At 48.1% G+C, this 23712-nt stretch overlaps 1 protein-coding gene across 16 annotated transcripts in view; it reads left to right on the forward strand.

Moving 5' to 3' along the window:
- The window catches only part of LOC121587858 (low-density lipoprotein receptor-like), a 157148-nt gene that overhangs the window by 103783 nt on the left and 29653 nt on the right, over positions 1-23712 (forward strand). For all 16 annotated transcript variants that reach the window (XR_006004119.1, XM_041905078.1, XM_041905082.1 and 13 more), the window contains 4 exons: positions 22427-22653; positions 22733-23006; positions 23072-23294; positions 23374-23706. Coding sequence is in view for 15 of the 16 variants with exons in the window: in XM_041905078.1 (XP_041761012.1) it covers positions 22427-22653; positions 22733-23006; positions 23072-23294; positions 23374-23706 (1057 nt within the window). In the remaining variant the exon portion in view is untranslated. The remainder of the gene's footprint in view (positions 1-22426; positions 22654-22732; positions 23007-23071; positions 23295-23373; positions 23707-23712) is intronic.

The following is a 23712-nucleotide window of genomic DNA, read 5'->3' on the forward strand; positions in this document are numbered from 1 at the left end:
AACCTTTCGCAACCTGGTCTCCCGATAGCAGTGAAGTGATGAAGCTGAATGCAGAATATGAAAGCCGAACGAATATTGGGTTGTGCAATTTTCAACCCCACAGTGTGACACCTTTGCCTGGGCGCCGGTGAAAAGCACCCGCCAGATGGCACCTTCGAATTCACAATGCGTTGACTCTCTGGGTGTAGACTGAATTCTATACCACCACCACCACCACCACAAGATGAAGCTCTCTCTCTCTCTTTGGCAGTTGTGCAGTGGTACGGTGGTGTTTCGGATAGTATCAGCATACGGCTAGCCGTATTAATATATCATTCATATCACACACGCTGCTGCTGTGACGCCGGCGGTGCTGCAGGGATTCGGTCGGGTCAGAGGCACCTGAAACCAGTTCACCAGCTGGCGATCGGTAAGCCGACCCGGCAGCCATTTCTCCAAGATGCAAGTGAATGAATGGCCGTGTGTGCTGGGACAGCTGTGCATGGGAGAACTCTTGTGCTGCATCCACACGTTTGTGTGCGATGCACTTCCATGATATTCTAGTTTCATGTGTGGACACAGGAGGACAAAAATTCTAACTTTGAAACATTTTTGCCGTTTCTTACGGCACGCTACGGATGGCTTTTTTTGCTCCTAGCGTAGTTATTAATGCTTTTGGCTCTCAGTTTTAGCACCAAGATTGTGGTGTCCAACATTTTTAAGTTTACCGGAAAACACCACGAAATCTGTCCTTTCATGTCACAGAGCAAGTTCTTTTTTGAGTCTAGGAAATAAGATTAGACGTGGTGAATTGTAAATCAGAGCATGCACGACACTCTTTAGTCATCTTTAGCTTTAAAAACTAAAGTTCTTGAATGTGTTTTTTTGGAATCAATTGCTATAAAGTAGTTTTGGTTTATGCATTTCAATAAGTTCTGGAACGGCTTCTTCTATGCCGTTTGGATTTAAGTGTTAACTTTTGAAAACGTAACAAAACGTAACAAAACATTAACAATGAGTTTTAGATATAATAGTACCTATACGTCTTAAATCGAATGACCCTCCAGACCGTAAATGGAATAGGCTAGACCACTGTCCATGTCCCATCCAATGGCTGTAGATATTTTATTCAAAACAGTTACAAACTGCCTGTGACGTAAAAGAAACTGATATTTGAGATTACTTTTTCGAATGTCATGTGTTTTGTACCAAAGCAGGAACTGTAGCAAAGTATTCAAGCCTGTTCGAATGCGTTGCAATGAACCGCGGCCAACCTTGAACCTTCATCAACTTCAGATCTCGTGCATAATCTCGGGCAATAAGCGCACCGGGAACCCACATCAATCTTATCGTCCCCAGCATGTATCGCAAAATCTGCCATTGCGCCCACTTCAGTTCGCCGAGGAACTCTATTCGAAAGCGGTCAGCTGTGCCCAAGCTTGCGTTGATTTTCATCCGCCGGGAAAATCATCCCATTGATTCAGCGGAAAGCGTAGGCACGACTTCACTAGCTCAGCACAGAGTCCCCGAACCGATCTCTGCTAAATAAGACAACAGCTGCTTATACTGCTCACACCGCCGCACACCTGTTGCTGACCACACTTATTCGCCTTTGCAATCGAGCCAAATCTCATGAGTGATTTTTCATTTACCTAATTGAACCCATCTTCAACTGCTCCGCATCGGGTTTCCCCCCGAGCCGAGAGAGATGCTCCTTTTGGGCATTTTATGTTTTTAGTTTTCTTGCTGCACGGCTTTTAAGGCTGATTAATTCTGAATGGAGCATAAATATGTTTTTTCTACTGGGTAGACAATTAAAAAAGGCAAAAAGTAAAGTGTGGAGCTTTGGTAGTGCATATGCCGATGTGTAATTGGCAGCAAAAAACGTACATTAGTTTGATGAAGAGAGAGATAGATAAAGGAGGCACATAAATAGAAGAGGGATTTCGATCATCACAGAAGAAAAAGATTATTGGAAATCTTCTGGAAACTTGCGCTACCCATCCGTTTGCTTCTCAACCAACCAATCAATTTTCGACGCTACGTCACTTTGCGGAGCATAATAACCTGCGGCGTAGGATAGGGTAGCAAGTAGAAAAGATTCTTTCCCCCCTAAGGGACGGATCCTGCCAGCAGAGCACAACTCATTACCATCGCTCGGTCGGATCAAATACTTTTTTGGCATTACCGGTCGAAAGATTTGCCCCACCCTGGGACGACGTGTTCGGAATCGTGAACACAACACCGGAGGTACGTGTCCCGTTCGCTGTGCAAAAGAATCTCAATATATCCCTCGGCTTCCAATGGCATGATCCGTCAAAATTATCCCTACATAAACGCCCTTCCCGTTGACCCTGTGTTCGCTTGCCTAGGACCGGATAGTGCAAGGGTTGTGAACCTACCGCACGTCTGCCAGTCAGTCGAGGGCAATGAAAGTTTCCTTACATGTGTGTGTATGTGTACATGTGTATTTCTCGTATGCAGATAATCGCTCCAACGGTGGCTACGGTACGTTTTGGGGCCAAAAAGGTGTAAGTCCCATTTTGCCGCCACTGCTCGTTCTCGTGTCGCTGCCGCCACTCTTGCAGGTATTCTCCGGGCTCACTCCCAAAAATACAGCTCCGGCATTCGACTGCGTTCCGGTAAGAATAATGATGAACTGTGTATGCGCTTGTGTGCGGTCTCGTGTCGAGAATGTAATGAGCAAACAAGATTACTCAACTGCCAGCTTGCGTCGTACCAGCGCATGGCCGTGCCAAAGGATGCCGAACCTCGCACCGTACCGCACATGGCAGCTCCTTCCATTGGCGAGAAGCTTTTCGGATCGCCCGGAGGCATCATTCCATGCATGCCAAACCAACGGCCAGGTGACTTCATGGAAACGTGAAAACTTTATGACCTCCCCCATAACACCTCACATCGAACCGGATTTGCCGCACTGGGGCGAGGGTTGGCCCGCAGCAGAGGGAGTACATGATGATGATCCGAGCAAAATTAAATGTAGGACTAACTTCATCAAAGCGCTCAAGAGCGGTCAATTGAGTCCTTTGCCGTGTATGTGTGCCGTGAAATGGGAGACCCACAAGTTAACCGAGAGGCCAAGTGAAAAAGCCACCAGCAGGCAGTTGCTGTCAAATGCATTTTCCAAGGGCTTTAGCTTTAGCTCTCTCGTTCGCTCTCACTCTCTCTCTCTCTCTCTCTCTCTCTCTCTCTCTCTCTCCCTACCTCCCCCTCTCCCTTTCGTTCGCTTGTATTTTTTGGCTGCTGCTGGACTGTACGATAGAACTTGACCATCGGATGGTCTCGCTGTAGACCAATTTATGCGCTGACCGAACGGAAAATCGAACTCCAATCACTCGAGCTCGATCGGCACTGGTATGGAAAAGTCCGTCGGCCCTTCAACCATCACGAGTTGAACATTTTTCATTTACATCGCTGTGTGTTTGCTTTTGGGATTGGAGGGTTGGTTCCGTCTTTTTTTTTCTCTCCATGCGTCTCTCCAATTACGTATACGCCCCATAATGCCGTCCGTATCGTTACAGGGAGGCTGGCGAAAGTTTTCATGTTTGATATTTGCAGCCCAACAGCTACGAAAAATAAGGAAGAAGTTTGGCATCAAATTAAAACTTTCCGCCGGGCGATGCGATCGTTTGAACGAAAGCGAAGCGGCCCGACACGCTACGTTACTATGCGTCATCTATTTAACTTTTGAATTACTCATCTCGTTTTCCGGCCGAGCTTGACCGAGAGCTTCGCTTCTCGCCATGCAGCATCTGTGGCGGGGATGTGATGTGAAAGACTTCATGAGTACCGTAAATGTGCGAATGGGCCGACATCGAATACAGCATTTCGAGGTGGCAGCCTTTGCTAGTTGGCCACTGACCGGGTGTCGCCAGTTTCGAAATTGTGGCGTAGAAATTCAAATAATATTTGACACTTTCCACACGTTGAGGTTCGTGTGGGATTTTACTTCTATTTTTTTTTTCAGCAGCTAAATTCTCCAACTTGTTGGCCTTCCAAGTGGAGCGTATGTTTTGCTACGATGTTTGTTCTAGCTCCATCCAAACAGTTTCGGTGCTAATAAGTGAAGACGATTTTTTTACACTATGCTTCACAACCATTGCTTTAAAAATCAAACGAAACTTGATCGTAGCTTGGACCAAAAAACTTGTACTGCACTCACCGTCTCTCACCGTGGCCAGAATCTGAAAACTTTACTACGAAAAGAGGAGGGTGTATGCTTTTTTCCATGTTGTCCATTTCGCTACATTGCAAGATCAAAGTTGCAAGAACAGGCAGGATAAGAAGAGAATTTTGCTACCCTAATCTTGGCAAGTTTTCTAATTTCCTCCCGTTGCTGGAAGCTGCAGAAAGTTGCTAACAACGGACCGTACCAGGTCTACCTCCTCTGTTACAGAGTTTTCTAATTGCTTATCTCAATCCAATGTTCCGACGCACTTCAAGGGAGGAAACTTTCCCAACCTCAAGAACATGCAGCAGAATGTAAAGCATTAATCTGTACGATGAAATGCGATTAATAGCACGGTGGATGCATCCTTCGCAAGTGATAAAATGATTACGCTGCAAATAAATGACAATATTTCCCGCCCGGCTTAACATTAACGCTCCGAAGCTGTCGCGGAATCTCCTACCACGCCCAGTGTTTGCGCTATCAGCGCAAATAATAAAACTCATTAGGAAAGATTATCATTACATCCACAACACAACGGCAACGGTCGGTACACGCACACCACCCGTCCGCACCGGATTCTGGCCCGGATGCTGTACCATCTCCGAGGCGAACGAAACAAATGATTTAATATTTTATCAGACCCACCACGGCCGAAAGGTGTGCACGGTTTGGGTGTACCAGTGCGAGGCAACTGTCTTCTACAGGTTCCGTGGCACTTCCCGCCCTGCCTGGATACCATTTCGCGACTCACCGCTGACAAATAGAGCGTATCAAACTGATTTATAACATTTCACAGGCTTCATTTAGCTTACAACAATTGCGGCAACGGAGCAAATCTTCGCGCGAAGCCATTGCGATTGCGAAAAGTAAACCACCACCTGGCCGGCTGCCGGTCGGCTGTTTATCACCACCAAGCTCTCTCTCGGCCATGATTTGGATCATCAATCATTGATATTGCGTTTCGCTTCCGGCGCCACCTGAGGTCAAGGCGAGGACTTCGCGAGAGAGAGGCCCGCCACTCACTCTGTTGACTTCTCGGGCGAAAGCAAAGCCTACCGGCAGCGGGTGAAACGATTCTCGTTTTGTCAATTCCTCGTGCCCGCCTCCCGTTCGCGATACGTCGATACCGACACGATGAAACGCCGGGCGAAGGGTAACGATGTAGAGCCATCGGTGAACGGTTAGCTATTTCTTTATTTTGTCCCATCAATCTTCGCCGCGGGAAGAGCTCCGATATTGGGAAGATTCAATCGGACAGTATTGGACAGCGTTCGCGGTCGGCAGCGGTGCAGCTCGTTCCGTTCGGCGTAAGGGCGTTCCCCGTGCCGGTGCTGTTTTGTGCTGAAACTCGGTCTAATTGACTTGCCATTTTCCTACCTGCTGCGCCGTGCCGTTTCCGGGCGAGTTCACACCCAAACGAGGGAGATTCTTCTACATTGAAGCTTCCCAAAACATGCTAATTTAGCTTTCAGAAACAGATTTAGAGCGGGCGGGCTTGCAAACGCTTCGCACCGTGTGGCACCAGGTATGAAAAATGGTTCGAACGCGGTGATTTATGGGATCTCATTTCCCTCCGCGCTCTGGTCCGCACCGTGCGCAACGAAAAACGGAAAAATGCTCCTCCGGTCCGGTTTCCACTGAAGCATTCAAAAGGCCTGCCAACCTTGCCCGGATTGTGGTCTGGCCGGCCGGGCAAACAAGTGGGTCCGCGTCTGGTGTTATCTTTGCGTTCGGTGGGTCGCAGCGCCGGTCCAAACACCCAACTCTCGGCTACTACCACCACCGCGCGGTGAACCGCAGCTGGAAGTAAATCTTCATAAAAAGCTTCGCCTTTGCGTTTAGACCAGCACCGCGCGGTGCTGCTGGTGGCGATGGAGAAGGACGATCCACACCCGGCAACGTCTACGAGCATAAGAAATCTCCATAAATTCCGGTGAATTGAAACAATTTATGATGACTTTTGGATTGCGGCTTTGGTCGGGCGGGGGCTCTCGCTCGCTTAAAAGAAACGGGAACGCCTCGTGCGCCTGCAAGCACTCAAGACGCACAGCGAGAACGCTTTTTATTGCAAGCGAATCAACTCCGGCTGAGTGTGTGAGTGTGTCCGCGGTTGGGCGCTAGATTTATCGCCCACTGTTCCGATTCCGCGAGTAGCCGTGTGTACGCCCTTTCCGTGGCGTGGCTGGTTCATCGCCTAGGTTCATCAGTGTGGCTTGTACAAAAAACAGGATACAATCATCCAGAATAAAGGATACAGCAGCGTCGAGAATAACAAGCCAAACTAATGGCCACTTGCAGTATGGGTTTCCATCAGAGCGAAATTAATTTCAGCAAACCACCACATGCCGTTCGGCTGGAGCTGATCGTTCCCGCTTTAGCACAAACAACAAGCCAGCGCAATGACAACGGCCCACATCGAGCCGGGCGCACGCCAACTTCATCTGCCTGAGTAGCCTTTTGTTTGGCCATCTCTACCTCCCCTTTAACAACGATGGCCATCGATAGCGATTAGGGCGAACACGGCCTCAAAAGCCACAGGATGGAAATTTTGAAATCCGTCAAGATTAACCTTATTTTACGATAATGGAAGTTTCGCCGAACTGGCCATTTGTTCCGGAGGCGGCGGTGTTTCCCTGTCTCTCTTGCTGACCACATTAGCGTATGTCCCCAAGCGGAACCCGGGAAGCGCATCGATTGCATTATCATGTTCCATATTCCGGTTCGGGGTTTGGGCTCTATCCATCCTCCATTGACCCGCCTTTCCCTGCACTCCACGGGGGTTTCAGGCGAGACGATTCGAGGAACGTCCCGGCAGCACTTGTTAATCCATTAGAAGCTCACACTCCGATTGTGGTTCTGCGAATAGCCCGGTGACCACTAGGAGAGAAATATCGAAACAGTGTTGTGTGTGTGTGTACGTGTGTTTGTGTGCGAGCCTACCATTGCTGTTCTCGTGGGTTTCGTGCGAACATTTTAGTTAATTGCTCGTCGCAACCCATGCCGATGATCCTTTGAGCCATCGCTTGCGGCGAGGTTCAACTAAAATAGCTTTTCCCTTCCGCTCATGTGGATGGCGAAGATTTCAATAATCAAATCACGATCAGGAACCACGGGACGTAAAAGCATTTTTGCCACACACGCATACCGCCACATACACACACACACTTACCATTAACCCAGTAAGCTGGGTTAGACGAAACATATGGCAACCACCGACCAGTTCTGTACGAAGCGAGGTGAGGATTACCAGCCATAATGGAAAATCATCAATTAAAGTCAAAACCGGACACTTCCAAATGTGTGTGCGTGTGTGTGTGTTGTGAGCTTTTCGATTAATGTGTACCGGGCGACACCGGGCGACACACGCTGCTCCGGCCCGACCTACCATTTATGGGGTCGTATTGTGTGCTTTAGGCTGCCATTCGGCGGTGTCTTGATCGGACGTGCGTTTGCCACCGAAACGGTTCGGCCGGGCTGCGCGTACCAACTCGTTCGATTAAGATATGACATCGACCGTACAGACCCGAACTGTACACCGGGAGGGTGTCCAGCTGTGTCTCGGAGACTCGGCGCAAAATCAAATTAGAACTTTCCAGCATCTTACCCGACCGGCGAAACTTTTCACCACCGTCGTCCCTACCGGCTCGGAGGTTGAGCTTTATCTTTTATCGCTGGAAGAAACACGCATAGGAAAATGACATGTTCCGTATACATAGCCGCTCTTTTCCTTCCTTTCCGATGCGACATCCTTCTCCTCCAGGAATAGCGCCTCCACTGCCGGATGGCATTGTGCTTCGAGTTCTGCAGAAAATAGTAAACCATTGAGGGAAGATTGCCTCACGGCTTGAGAGAAACCTCCAGAGAGAAATGCCCCCGGCACTGTGCACGCGGTGCGCTGTTAATAGGGGGAACCTACGGGGGCAGTAGCATACGTGAGCCCTTAGACGGGTGGCCATCGTAACCGTTTGCTTCACCTGCGGCCGCTCGGCAGCAACCCAAAGACCGTTCACCACAAACCGAACGAAGATGTGCACTGCCACACAAATACACTAAACATTCGACACGTGCGTTTGTATGTGTGTGTATGTGTGAGTGGCGCACTGCGCACGTGTTCGCCAAAGCCATCCTATTGCCTATTAATTTTTATTGTATTTATGGTCGAACATTATGATCCGGAATTCGATTCCGTCCACTTGCCGGATCGTCCCCGTCCGTTCGTCCGGCTGCTGCGGACGTGAAGTTTGCTGATTGCTGCGAACCCATTTTGCCGTTTTGTGCATATTTGTATAAGGGTACAGGGGAATGGTGTATAGGGCCGTTTTGGTTGCTTCCGGATGTATCGGGGACCAATCGAAACGAGCACAATTACGAAACTGAACAGCAAGAAACAAAGCTACGACTAGCGACCGCACACACAAAAAAAAAAGCAAACGCTCCATTGCAAGATCTTGAGTGTTTGGGTGTAAAAATTCAATTACACCCACTTATGCGCGTTCAGCTGCTTCCGATTAAACGATCTTTTACTTGCGGGCTGCAGGGTGGTAAAATATTTGCCAACACCCTTCGGACCTCTGGCTGGCGCAAAACGCATCACCCATTGAAGATGCGATGGATAAAAAGGGATCGAATTAAACACACAGCACACAGCTTAGAGCGAATCACCTGCAGCAGTGTATTTAGCTTTTTTTATTTTCCAGCCAATTCGCTCATTCTCAACTTGTGTGCTTCTCGGGGAAGTGTGTGTGTTCGCGCGCGCGCGCTCTGGGAGTGAAAGTTAATTATCTTATTCACGTTCGCCATGCATCGGTGAAAATGAAATATAATTTTGTCCGCGGAATCGTTCCCTCTCTGTCCCTACGACTGTGTGCTGAACGATGGCGCTTTCGCTGCAAGGCGTGATAAGTTGTGTGCGCCCTTGTTCGGTGGCCACGGGCTGCGGCCATCTAAAGCAAACGCAATGTTCCCCGTGCGCCGTTCCGAGGGGATTGGTGGTCGTTGTGATGAAGTGGAAAATTGAATTAATAATTTGTAACGATAATTACACATAAGTGCATATTTCCAGTGGGTTGCTGGCTTCCTGCTCGCTCTATCTTTCTCTCCCTTTCTTTTCGCCTCACGCAATCTTGCCGTAAAGTTTCTCACTTTTCCCGCCTTTTAAGTTTATGTGCCCTCTGTTTCTTTACATAAGCGCGGGTTTATATGCTTTATTTCCATCGCGCTCGATGATGCTTTACTTTGGCGGTACCCGTAGCAAGTACGGTTTCGCGATACGATGGTGCTACCGTGCCCTCCAGCGTTTGGTTGCTTCTGTCTTGATGGCACCTTCCCTTACCCGAGACCGCCACCCACACTACCCTCGTGCGCTACCGATCTGGATGGAAGTTAATTTTCTCCACTGGAAACAATTAAATCCTTGGATGCCGCGAGAACGTCGGCCTCGGTGAGCGCCTCACGCTTTGGTTGATGGATCCTTCCAGGCTTTGCGGCGTGTGTGTGTGTGTGTGTGTCAGTGCGTGAAAGAGAGGGATTGAGAGTGGAACAAAAAACTACAACATGAAAGAGCCCGATTGTTAAAGGATTAAGCCACCAATTCAAGGCACAATACGGCCTATTAGCTTTACACAGAGGGCTTTGTTTTGCTCAGTGTCATCGTGTCGTAGCAGTGAAGCCATCGGGATTGCATTGTTGGCTCGCTTTAATCACACGCTTTGGTGTGTGTGTGTGTGTCGGGGGATTAAGCATGGTGTAGAATAATTATTCCTTGATGGTTGACTGTGCTATTGTTGCAAGCATTATATTAGCAGCGCTATCAAATTTAGCTTCTGGCGGGGAAGCACTACCCGACGGCGGCCAGAAGCACCAGGCGTCTCCATCTGCACGGCGTCTCCATCTGCACGGCGTCTCTATCACCGTTGCGTTGCCACAGAAGAGGCGAACGAACCGCTTATTTGTTGAATTGGTTTATAAGAGATTCAATTCAGTTCGTTCAATGACAAACTCGATTACTTACGATTACACAACCCGCCACGTTCCTTTTGCGCTCTCGCTGGCTGCGCTTTGTGTACGGCGGTCGGCGGCCGATCGATCTGGGTTGGGCTGTTGGGTTGTGCGAAACAGAACGCGCCCTTCTTTATCCACTCTTCAGACCGACAGAGTACCCGGCGCTCTTAAAGCGATCTTTTCTCGCTGTATTGATTCTCGCACAAAAGGCTAAACCCGTTGCATTGCTGTTTGTTTGTGAGGTAAAGCTGTTCAATGCACTCGCCGATGCTGAGTTCACAGGTAAGCCGCCATTGAGTGCTGTGGAAACATAAAAAAGACCCCACTCGTATGTGAATAGAGTTGTGGTACTGCTCGCACCAGAAATGTGTTCTCTGTCTACCGGATTTTTTTTTTATTCGTTGAGCAGTATCAATATTAGCCGTAAGAAGGCGCTGTCTTGCAGTAACGCAAGACTGGGTGCTTGTGACTAAAGCGATAAAAAAAAATAAAATGATGAAAAATATCGTCCACTGCTTGGTTGATGGTCAGTGTGCGCTACCACCATCCCGCTGTCTCCCTTGCACAGACTTCCCGCCAATGGGCGACGAGGTAGAAAAGAAGATTAAATTGACCACAAATTGGTCCATCAACCGTCCATTGCGTTCGAGGGTTGCTGCACCAGTAGCGGTTGCTTCAAAAGGGAGATCTTCTCCCTTGTACAGGAAGGGCTGCTGTCGAGAGCGAAGCGAAAAATGCCCTGACAGTCAGCTAAATGTGCTCGCTGATTACATCGCCAGCCGTGAGAAGTCTCAATAGAGCTGGACCTGTATGTGTACATCTCAATGAAGGGTTTTAAGTTTTTTTCGTTTGCTTCTAACGCCCATAAACACGCCAGTTGGCAGTGTGAGCGTTAAACGTCCCAAACAACAAAGCAGCGGGCGTTCCCAATCCCGTTGCTTGTGTATCACACGGGAACGGCAAAAACGACGTTAAAGTTGCTATGGGATGTAGTGAACGAAGAAAACAGAAAATGATGGAAGCAATCATTTTTCGACCGAAGAATGTGACTTGCCTTATCAGTTTTGAGCTTCACAGGTTTTCAGTGTCAATGAAGAACGGCCAATCGGGGCCAATGAAAAGGACAACGATGGCTGTTTTGCTGTGATACGTTATGACGTAAAAAGAATTTCAGCATAATAAACCTCACTTAAAAAAAAAACAACGCAACAAGACGCGGCTCTCTTGCGCATCGCTCTATTCAAACGGTTCAATGAACAGGAGAATGTTTGAACCATGAAATGGTCAGAAGTTTGCGTACGGATATCGGATCCCACCATCCAACATCGCGTTCCTCTTCACGAATGCTTTCTGCTCATCGAAATCGAATTAAACAAACTAATCGAGTTGGAAATGACTGATACGAAGAAATTGCTTCGATTGAGTGAATATTTTGAATGAGTTCGGCGAATTTCTTTGTGCCGAAGGAGTGCCGCTTTGTGCGTTTGTACATTGAGCACCGTTTGAACAAGGGAAGGAACGAATCGGATGGAATGCTACTCTAAACGTTTCAACATGATTTTTCGATCGATTGGCAAACTGCTCGGCGAATGATTTCACTCTTTTTCCCTGGCTAAAAGATAATTCATTTACCTGCCGCTACTCGTTACTACGAATGATGTTGCGAACAAACAGATCCGGTGGAAATCGAGCGTCATACAAAAAAAATCTACAAACCACTACATTTCAAAACACTTCCATCCACTTGCAGCCGTGTGTTTGAGGGTGCATGTTCAACATAACAACACTACCGTCCAATGCTTGCTTGCTGCTGCAACTGAAGGTTCCACTAAATCGATGCAGCAATGTTTTCAAATGCGCCGATACGAAAGAGCAAATGGCTTCACTGCGAAACACTGCAACGGGATGATGATGCTCCATTTTTCTCGAAAAAAAAAAAACAAACTCATACACACATGCTTACAAACAAGTTGTTGTTTGTTTCAATGTGCAGCAGGAGAATAAATCAAATGCCCTACTATGAGGATGCATGCGATGATTCTCCCAGCACAACTCACCAGCGCCCAGCTCGATGTAGGGCTGTTGATTGTTAGAAGCTTTATTTTAAAAGTGTTTGATACCGTCAAAAGATACTACACGTGCAACGTAAGTTAACAGTAGTCCGCATTCATGTCGGTACTATTCGGGAACGTGTTTGCATTACCCGTTATACGGCTGCCGGTCTTTACCGTATTTCCCATTATTGCAAGCATGGCATTGCCCCGCCGAGCGACGATTTAATCCGCTTTGCTCAGCGGCATCGGCGAATCAATGAATTGATGGTTTAGTTTCTGTGTTTTCGCCATTTTCCAACGCCGTATACTGTCCAGCTGTCTCACGATTCTGAAAACAGTGTAAATAAAGCATCAGCGAAGCGGTATTTGTATGTGTGCTGGTTTCCACACGAAACCTTCCGTCCATGCTGCTATCTGGTGCTGCATGGTAGTGGTTCGATTCGAGTAAAAGCAGGTATCGCTTCGCTGAATCCTGAAAACAATATTTCAATTGTTTTCAGAATTTTCAGACTGCTGCGTTGGGCTGTGTTTCGGAAATTGTGTTTTATGGTCGATGAAGGATAGATTTCCCACTAATGGGAATGTCACAAAGCAAACAAAATGAATTGAAAAGCTTATTCGCCTGCTGATGCTGAGCTGTGGGGCGATTTATGAAGAAATCGTTCAATGTGTGAAAGGATCTATTCTGAAGTCTTTATCATGCTAAGCATTTCTATTTCTAGGAATCTGTTCGATGTATCAATTAACTTTCATCAAAAAACGTTTAATATATTGTTTTTCTTAATGCAACGACTTTCAACCATTAAGCATTTTATCGGAAAAGGCATTTTCTTCTAATGAAGTTTGGCATTTCAGCTCAAATGGTCATGACAAACTCTGCAAACCTTTACTAGAACCGTTTTTGCTCGTGTATTAACTTTAAAAAAACCTACGTTTAAGCCCCGAAATGTAATAGGTTTTGTTTTATATCAACAGTTAGTAACGTTTTCCAGTTACTCGACTGAAACTTTCAAGAAATCAAATCCATTTTTTTTTCTTCAAAGTTCACAAATTGACCACCTCTTCTCAAAACTGGAGCCCATCATTTATCTCAAGCGCTTCAGTTCAATTTCCATCAAGTGCCTATCAAAAGTTGTTATCGATGCTAGAAACTCTCTTAGTTTCCTTTTTTTTGCTTGCTTGCTTGCTTGCTTGTTGATTCGACCAGTAATATAAAATTCGTTCTGTTCATCCAATTCAAACGAAAGTTCCAAACGGGCTTCCAATGCAAACAAAAGCTTAACCCAACAGTGGCATCTAGATATTGAGATGAACGTTAAAAGAATGCTCTCACAATTGGTAAACAAGTTATTGATGCAAAATTTATGCTACCTCAACGCTTCCCGGCTTGTGCCACCCCGATCGGAAAGTTTCTGACAGCGTTGCAGCCGGAAACGAAAGAACGAACGAACGAACGAACCGAAGCCCAACGGCAAACGTGTACCAGATGCATTGGCCGCTCGGCAGCAAAAGCTGCAGCAGCCGCATCATCAGCAGCAGCATTGGGAAATGAATGATGTTTATGCAGTCGATGAATTTGTTTGCCCATTCCTCGTTGTTTCCTTTTTTTTTTACTTACGAATGTTTACCTTTCCATAAATAAAATATTCATGCCTGACCTCATTGTGTACGTGGATTAGCTTTTCGAAGCCAAGCACCATAAGCACCGAGATAATGCAAAGCTATACAACAATAAAAAAAAGTAAACCTAGATTCATCGCTTTGATGCAGAGCAGCATAAGCTCTCTCGCTGCTACAAACAAGCTGTCCACCTTTGCAAACACACTGGCGACACTGATGGAAGCATCTCTCCATCTTGTCCCGTGCAGCCCGGATTCAATATTTGCATTTGCAATTTGTTTTCCTCCAGTAGCAGTAGTTACAGAAACAGCAGCAGCAGCAGCAGCAAAAGCAATTCGTTCCGTTCTGTCGCATGCACTCATGTTGAGTTTGGGAGATACGAAGAACATAATGCAATTTATTCCAACAAAGATTGAGCGAATTGAATCAGGTTTTTGGGACGAGGAATGGTACAGAAGCAGCGCCAGGTACAAGGGCTGGTCTCTGGGTAGGAGTGTTTTGATTTAATGCACCGGTAAGGAGGACAACAACAACCGAAGAGTGATTGTACGATAGATTTGAGATCGAAATTACTTGAGACAGTGCTTAGTGTTTGTCCGTGTTTTATGTAGCGTGTCGACTGTTTGGCAATGCACAATGATGAAACTTTCTCGATTAAACGATTTTCCCCTACGACCTCTCTCTCTCTCTCTTACGATTAAGTTATGTATATGTATCTACACGCGAATCAATTATCCCAAGGTGCATATAAAAAACGTAAATCCAATCCATTTCCTTCCCTCGGCAGCCATAAACTGCCACGACGCTGCGACGCTTGCCCCAGCGAAAACGGATCTGTCACCTGCTCCCAAACGTACACTTTTTGAGCAGCAATGGAAATCGATTACGCGTTGTCGATTTCAGCGATCTGTTTCCAATCCCCCCCCCCCCCTCACCCTCCCCCTCCCCCTCTTTTTGCAATGGGCTGCAATAAAAAATTGCCTTTTTGGCAATCCGGACCGGGCAGGAGCAGTCGCCGACATCGATTAGAAACACCTGCCCCGAAATACATTTGACTGCACTTTTTATGCTACCCGGCACACATCCCAGATCGCCTAAACCCATTCCCGAGAACAAACGTAGCGTTTGAGAAATGTTGCCATAATTTAAAGCTCGCCGCTCCTCACCCAAAACCAATTTCACGTTCCAGCGAATGGCGGCAGGTGAAATCGGTGTGAAATAAAAAACTCGACTCCATTCGTGGTCGCTCTCCCCGGCGGCTGGCATTGAAAGTATGCTTTATCCTTCGATGGAATACGAAATTTTACCTCAAATAATTCGACGCCAAGAACAACTACCTCTCCGCGGGTGGTGGTGATGTCACACACACACGCAGCACCGCTTAAAATAACGGTGTAAAACTTTTCCAATATAATGCTATCCTTCTGCCTTTCTTCGACGAAGAGAACATTTAAAAACAATACAACAACATACTCACATCCACATGGGCGTGCGCGATCCGGCACATTTATGTATTATTCAGTCCGTTCGCCCCGAAACCAGCCTTTTGGGCTAATTTTAACGATTCGGCACATTCGAAAGAGTGCCACTTTTATGGATGACTGCGGCCGGTTCGGTTCGGGTTTCGGCTATCATTGCTATGCTCATAATTACCGGCTGCTAATGATGATGGTCGGGAGCGTGCGCGTGGGCGCGGCTCTACCGTTCAACCAGAACGGCAGCGTGCTCCTCCTGTCCGTCCCACCCGCTTGGCGATGGTTGATGATTATTTGTTTTCCATGACGTGTGAACGGTTGGCTGGCTGGCAGGGAATTACAGCGCCGCCAAGCTGCTGCATACTAATGGCAATGCGAACACCGTGAAATTGATCTGCAACTTGCGAAAAGCTGGAAAGTGTTGTGTTGTTCTTTCCTAAGACGTTCGCTAAATTGCTTCCAGCGGCTCTGCCGTATTCCCTTCATCGGCCACCCCACTTATGGTGCTGCTACTGTTTGCTGCTGCTGCATACCAATTCGCCTGCCTGCGTTGCTGTTACCAAGCAGCACGTACACGCATTCCTGGGCGGTGTACAACGGGGCTGGTGGGTTGGTATGCCGTGACAATATTACATTTATGCGCGCGTTACATTCGTTCGCTCGGTTGGGCGAATTTTTATGAGCTTTGGCAATTGTGGGTGGGGTGCTGTGCGTGAAATTGCACCACAATAGCCACAACACTAGCCCTGGAAAGGTGGAAAGAATCGGGCTCGGCCCGGCGCACAGGGTGCGAAGATGCGCGCGTGCATCATACTTTCGATCGAACGCTTTAATGCTGTGTAAACATGAATTTGTTTCTTCCGGGTGCGCGTGCCTCCTTGTCTTCTGTTTTCAATACACCAGCACAAAAAAAACGAAACGGTCCGGTATGAATGTGACCGGAATGAATAAATTTCTGCAAGGTATAATACACTCCCAACACGTATAAATCATATTCGACGCGCTGTGACAGCGATCAATGAAGCACTGGCCATAAATCAAACACCAGCAGCTGCCGAACGCGGTGTACTTGGGCGGTGTATGGCACACACACTGTGTACGAAGGACGGTTGGAAAGTCTGGTGGTAGAATTTATTTTCGTTGCCACCGCACCTCTAGTCCGCGGTGGTTCTCGTCCATCCTTTTCCTCCTTTGCCTCGATGGTCGAGCACTACATGATTCTCGAGTACACAGGCACACACTCGAACTCTGACTCTCACCGGTCTTCCGGTCACTCTCGTTCGTTCCTGACATCCTTCACACATACACACATACGCACACAGTGCTTCATGCGCTTCCACGGGCACACATTTCTGTCATCCATCCGACGCGTCCAGGCGTCAAAATCCTATCAAGCTTGACGATGCATTAACAATCAATTTATTATTTTACGATACCGCAAGCAAGGCGCAACCCACCACCCCACGCCAGGGGAAATGCTCTTAGTAGGACGAGGCAAGGGGAGAGGTTTGCAAAACCTACAGCTACATTCGCACCACAACACTTTTTCGCTGCGAGCCGCCAGGACGGTGAAGGAAGGCATGCAGGGAAAGGTGTATTCCCTTTAGCTGCTCCCTGCGCCCAACGGGCACGTGGGCATGTGGGGATCCAATTGGATTTGGAAGTTCACCCGGGCACAGCTGGAGTGAGTTGTCGTGCATGTAGGTGTGTGTGTGTGTGTGTGTGTGTGTGTGTGTGTGTGTGTATGTACAGGTCATGGTTGCACGCAATGCTCACACACATACACACACTCCAGACCAAAAACCCACACGTCCATCAAAGTGAAGGCCCCGGCCAAGGGACGTCCGAGCAAAACACCCACCGGTGAAGTGGGCGAATCAGACAAGCCTTAAATGGATCAGTCTCCTCCACGAAGCCATCACACACGCTGGATGCGTGGAAGCGTTCAAATATGCTCCCCTCCCAGAGCCGGCGCTGTCAGCTAAAGAGGACCGGGCCATATCACTTGGCCGGAAGCACACCGTCGGGATTGCGTCCCCTACTCACCCCCTGGGGGAACGGTGGTGTCATTCTGGTGCCTCTGTCGTGCCGTAAGCTCGGCTGGTACGGCGTTGCCTTTTGCCTATCTATCGGATCTGTCAAATAACACACACACACACACACACACACACACACACACACACACACACACACACACACACACACACACACACACACACACACACACACACACACACACACACACACACACATACACGAACACATACACGAACACGAAAAGATGTTCATCCTGTCGATTGGCATTGGCGCTAGAATATGGTGCACATGTTTTGTGAAAATTCGAGAGCATTTTTTTATTCTTCTGCTTCTGTTGAGTGTGCAAAATACCAGTCACATGCAAAAATTGCACTCAGTACGCCCCCCGACACACCGACAACTTGAAAGCAAAACAAAAAATGACATCGAAAACATGACGGCATACGATGGCAATATTGTGACGATGGCGATCGTGTCGGTGTCCGATGATTGTCCATGTCGAATTTGGTGCGAACGATTTACGCACCGAAGTGGAACGGGCATCAATTGTTTCTGACGCTCTCGATCGAGAAGCGTTTAAATTTATGCTCCAATTTCGATTGCACATCAAGTGGGGGTAGGAGAGCGTGCAGGGGTTTTGCCAACGACCGTTCGAACACGTACGATAACCGTCTCAATTTATAGAGCCTTCCTGCCGATTACGGACAGCTCACCCGCCCGGGCACAATAATGTCACGTTTGTGGTGAGGATCTTATCAAGCGTTGACCACCCATCCCGGGCTGAGCTCGGGTTCGCTTCGAACCTTCGGAGGTGTAGCGATGTTCATTGGAAAACAATTTTTCAAAACAGTCCACCGTAACCCGAAAGATGAAGACGATGTTGAAAAATGTGGTAAACCGGCCAACCGGTACAGGAAGGTAAGGCCATAAACGTCATGCATTGCAGCTCGGCTGTACCACCACGGGCTTTACTCCGAGCAAATGTTTGAGGAACGGGCACACTTTATAGAGCCGACATTTCCGGGATTCCTCCGGGAAGGTTTCTGGCTTGCAACCGTCAGCATCCGTTTCATTGTGGGGCGGCCTCATCATTGGCTTAGCAGCTGAAGGGACTTCGCTCGTGTGCAGGATACGGCAAAGTCCAAGGATGCCGAACAAAGTCTTAACACACTGCTTAAAACACCTGCTCTTTCAAAAGATGCTGGAAGCCTGTGGCTGGTCGTTCCAGTACCTGTTCACAATGTCGTTCGGTGCCCCCCGCGCATTGTATAACGGCGCGCAGGCTGTGTGCTTATGTCATGAGCATGCCATACCCCGTATCACGCCCCGTTTCTGGGGCGGACTGTTTTGTCATCTTCAAAAGGAATTTTGGAGTGAAAAATAAATTGCCTACAGTAAGGCGGCTGTCCCGAGGTCCCGGGTACAAGAACATCTTGCAAGCAGATCATTCCTGCAAACGACGGCCGCCGGCCTCTGCCGAGCTGTCTGGCTTGGGGGCACGAGCGGAAGTATAAAATCGCACTGCTTCTTCCCCTGCCGCATTGTTGGTCGGAATGTTTTGCAGAATGTGCTGAACCACATACTCGCTTTCATTGCACGCGTTGCCACGGCTATGTGTACGTGTACTACCAAGGACCGTCCAAGGTCGGAAGCACCGCGCGATTGACTAAGCTACACACATGCTCGCACGCATACACACACACTCACAGCCCTTCTATGGTGGGGGTTGGGTGAGACAGTTGGAATTTTATTAGACATTTATCATAAAACTATGGCCGCCATAGTGGCGCGTCGCATCGCTGCAAGATGTTAGCTTGCCCCTTGCACACCCTTAGAGACGGCCGCGAACCTGCCACGAATGCCTTACGGCGATTGTACACATCATTTAACACAATGACAGCACAAGCACAACAACAATGGCGCCGGCGGGCGACATATTGAGCGTACAGCAACAACAGCAACAATAAAAAAAAGAGAGCTCCAATCGTAAAACGTATCCTGCAATTCCCCGGGTACAGCAGCGACGGCGTGCACCAGCTGGTCTCGCCCGATGTCCCATGTGGTCGCCGCACTTCACGGGGCTAGCTTTGGTCATGTGCAGATATTGATGTGTTGTGTGCGATATTTCAACGGGTTTGTGTTTGGGAGATAAAAATCGTCTGTTTCTGTGGGCGTGTGTGTGTGTGTGTGTCTTGCTGAAAAGCACGCAACGTGTGCTCTAAAAACTTCAGTGATTAATGTGCATGCTAGTGGGCATCTTGTTGGTGTATTGTTTGGTCCAAATACTTTCGCAATAAAAAGCATTTTTATTCCTTCTTCAATATTTTGAAGTAAGCAACGGCAAACACAATTTTCCAACTCAAAGTAGATTTTCCCTGTTATTTTACCGCGTACATCCAACGTCCAAAGATAACCTTCACTTCAGACTACTCCAGCTAAATCCTTCAAAGTGAAAGGTTTACCGTGTTGGCTAGCTGGCCAGCTACACAACATCTCCTATTTTATTGCTGCCGAAAAGATGAAATAACCATAACAACCTACAAAACCCCACCTCGGGCTGGTGTGTAACCTAAACATCGTTTTGGATAATTCTAAAATTCTCTCAGCCAACCCATCGGGAGTTTCGAAGGGTTTGTGTTCCAGTTGCCTTTTCAGTAGCGTTTTTGTACCAGCTCGACCTCGAACACTTCTTATGCTATCCGACACACAAGGTTCAAATTGATTTGGCAGCAGTGTTTGTGTGTTTGTGTGTGTGTGTGTGCGTGTGATGGTGCTAAGTATGTTCCGACACGAGTCTTCCGCACAACGTAAGCACCAGCTAGCCCCGGAGAGAGTGCCTGAAAAGGATCAACAGCCAAGCAGAGGTTAAAACGGACCGTGGTCAACACAGGCACTCCCTAATCCATTTATCTATGTGTATTTTTTTTTTTTAGTTATCCCCTCATTCCTTATCCGTTCATTCAACTTTTTTGTTGTTGCTGCTGCTGCCACACCCGTACGCGTCCCCTATTGAGGCGTACCGACAATTCTTCACGCGCAAGCACATGTGCACATGTTTTGTAAACCATTTTCGGTGGCGCTCAAGTTATCTCCTACTAACAACGCAACCACTTTGCGCCAACAGCCCGTGAAAGAGCTTGGCGGGCCCACCCCTTTCGGCGAAGCACAGTTTGAACACACCGAAGGGTAAGGTGCCTTGTTTCCCGGCCCAAAATGTTCATGTTTTTCACTTCACGTTGCCTTCACACGACCTTCGGGTGTTGGGTCTTGGGAACAACGTTAAGAGCACACACACACACAAAAATGCATACCGACCAATATTACAGATACAGCTGTACGCAGCGGGGTCGAGGAAGAAGAAGCTCGAAAGAAGAAAAAGAGGGCTATGTTTATCCGTTTTCAATGATACTTATTCCCAAGTTGCTATGCCCAATGCGTCGCTTTGGTCGGAGTTTTTTGTTTCGTCTTTTCAATTGAATTTCACCAAGCGAGCTGCGGGGACGATGGAATGACAAACGAAAGAGCTGTTTTTTTTGCATACAAACAAACAGGGTCACAACCGCAAAGGCTTGCACTGTGGTAATAATTAAAGTTGAAAAACAATAAATTAAGTTCTGATGCTACCGTTTACTGTCAATGGCAACGCAACCACCGAACGCGCGTGACACGCTTACTCGAACGTTCACAACAACCCGTACATTTTCTCCCAAAGCGCCGCCTTCGCTCTGCTTTTCATCATGGGTCGCGCAGCAAAATTGTTCAAAATTGCAGCTCGACAGGGGTGGGGCAACGTTCTCCAGGACGTCACTGTTGCACTCGGTAACAAAGTTATCAAACAATTCGATTGTGTCAATCATTTGCCATCGCTAGAGCGTGAAGCGAGGACCGAAACTTGTGCGTCGCATTGTCGGTCGGAATGATGGGGGAGCTGGTGCACGCGGCTCTCACGGTACACGGACGAAGCTTCCGGCAGCCATAGATGCTCGCACAATATTTTACAAGATGTAACCAAACTTTGCGCTCCCTTTTACACTCCAGTCCAGTGAACGAACGACCCACTACCTGCTACTTCTGCAACTAGTTCATTGTGTTGCATTGACGAAGCGAACTACAAAAAATAACTCACCTCGACAACATTACACGACCAACTTTCCCGGAAAGAGCCATAAGGAGCGGACAAATTTTCTTATCGTGTTCACCTTACACTGTGCGCGCGGCCCAACCCCGAATGCAACCATAAACCGGCATTCTTGAGGCAGCGATACAAACACGCGTTGGGAGACCGAGGGTGTTGAGGCCAAGGAGAACGCCGCACCCCTGCAACGAATCTGACAGAGATGACACTTTTGCCCAGATAAACTCGTTTTCGTGGAAGCCAAAGCACACGTGAAACAAAGTTTCGTGCAAAGTTTAATAAAATGTTATCATTTTCTATGTATGCTTTCGCCGTGTTTGCGTGTGTGTGTGTGCATTTGCTGCACTAGCTTATTAATTTGCCCGAGTGTGGAACGAGTCCACCAGTGGCCCCAACGTACCGTCGTTACGGTTGAGAAGGGGTGTGTAGGTGGTTGCGTTATGATGGTCGTTACTTCCAATTTTTCTTCGAGCGGAAGATTGAGTTCATGCTTACACCGTTGCTATGATGTTGCAGCTAGCGTCTAGAACGTAATGGTCGAACCTAAAACCTGGTGCAAAATGCATTTACTTGTGCACATGTGAAATACGAGCCGTTTAGTGTTTCATTTTGTAAATTTCATTCACAACGTTAGCAGCTTGCCGTTCGTTTGGCTTCGTTTGATGCGATGGGAATGTAAAGACGTTCTCTACTCGTAGATGATGATTAATGTAATTGGATTATTTCCAGAACCGGAACACTGCATAAACGTTGTATCTTCCTTTCAGCATTTATCTACTTACAGCAACACACGCACCACGATACTGCCAGCATCGAAACGGTTACAGATACATACGACACATAACAGTTTACCTTTCCATTTCAGCGTTGCCTTAGCCTTGCTAGCCCTTACTAAGCTGTATCTTCTGTCTTCTCCAACACTCAACTTTCTCAGATGAAACCTGCCGATCGGATGAGTTCACCTGTGGCAACGGGCGCTGCATCCAGAAGCGCTGGGTGTGCGACCACGATGACGACTGCGGCGATAAGACGGACGAGGACAACTGCCCAACCACGACGTGCGATCCGCTGAAACAGTTCGCCTGTGCGGAGAACTATTGCATCACCAGCAAGTGGCGCTGCGATGGCGAACCCGACTGTCCGGATGGTTCCGACGAGCGGGTAAGTTTGAGCTAGATGCTTGTGTGTGGTCTGGCCAGTTTCCTTTTTCATGGGCACATTTTGCTACCTCACCCCGAAGGGATGTGCAAATCCACCACCGCCTACGTTCTCCACCTGTCTGCCGCTGGAATACCAATGCAACGATCGCATCACCTGCATCCATCGGAGCTGGATCTGCGACGGGGAGAAGGATTGCCCGCGCGGTGACGATGAAATGCCACCGATCTGTCAGAATGTGACCTGCCGCTCGGACCAGTTCCAGTGCAAGAAGGACAAAACGTGCATCAACGGCCACTTTGCCTGTAACGGCAAGAACGACTGTTCGGACGGTAGCGACGAGCAGAACTGTGGTGGTAAGTTGGGTTTGGCTTCGTACCTGTTTGTACTAGGAACTGATGTCCGTACACAATTCCCACAGTGAACGTTCGCAGTGAGAAATGCAACGCGAAGACAGAGTTCGACTGCGGCGGTGGCATGTGCATACCGCTGGCGAAGGTTTGCGACCAGAATCCCGACTGTCCCGAGTTTCAGGACGAGCCGGCCGACAAGTGCGGTAAGAACGAATGTCTCCAGGGCAACGGTGGCTGCTCGCAGCTTTGCGTGGACACACCAGCCGGCTTCTACTGCGACTGTAAACCGGGGTAGGTTGTGGTGCTTATATTTGCACCGTGCGCGTTTTTTTTTTCTTTTTTTTTAAATTAAATTCCCCTTCGTTCACAGCTTTAAGCTGGCCGACAATCGGACGTGTGTCGACATCGATGAGTGCGAAGAGCCCGGCTCCTGCTCCCAGAGCTGCATCAACGAGATCGGTACGTTCAAGTGCGAGTGTATGGACAACTATCTGCGCGATCCGCGCGATCACACCCGGTGCAAGCCGAAGGAGGGCCACGCTTCGCTACTGTTTGCCCGCCGCCACGACATTCGCAAGATTTCGCTCGACCACCGTGAGATGACGTCGATCGTGAACGATACCAAGTCGGCCACTGCGCTAGACTTTGTGTTTCGTACTGGCATGATCTACTGGAGCGATGTGTCGGAGAAGCGCATTTACAAGTGAGT

This window comes from Anopheles merus, chromosome 2R (genome assembly GCF_017562075.2).
Source record: "Anopheles merus strain MAF chromosome 2R, AmerM5.1, whole genome shotgun sequence".
NCBI classification, from domain to species: domain Eukaryota; kingdom Metazoa; phylum Arthropoda; class Insecta; order Diptera; family Culicidae; genus Anopheles; species Anopheles merus.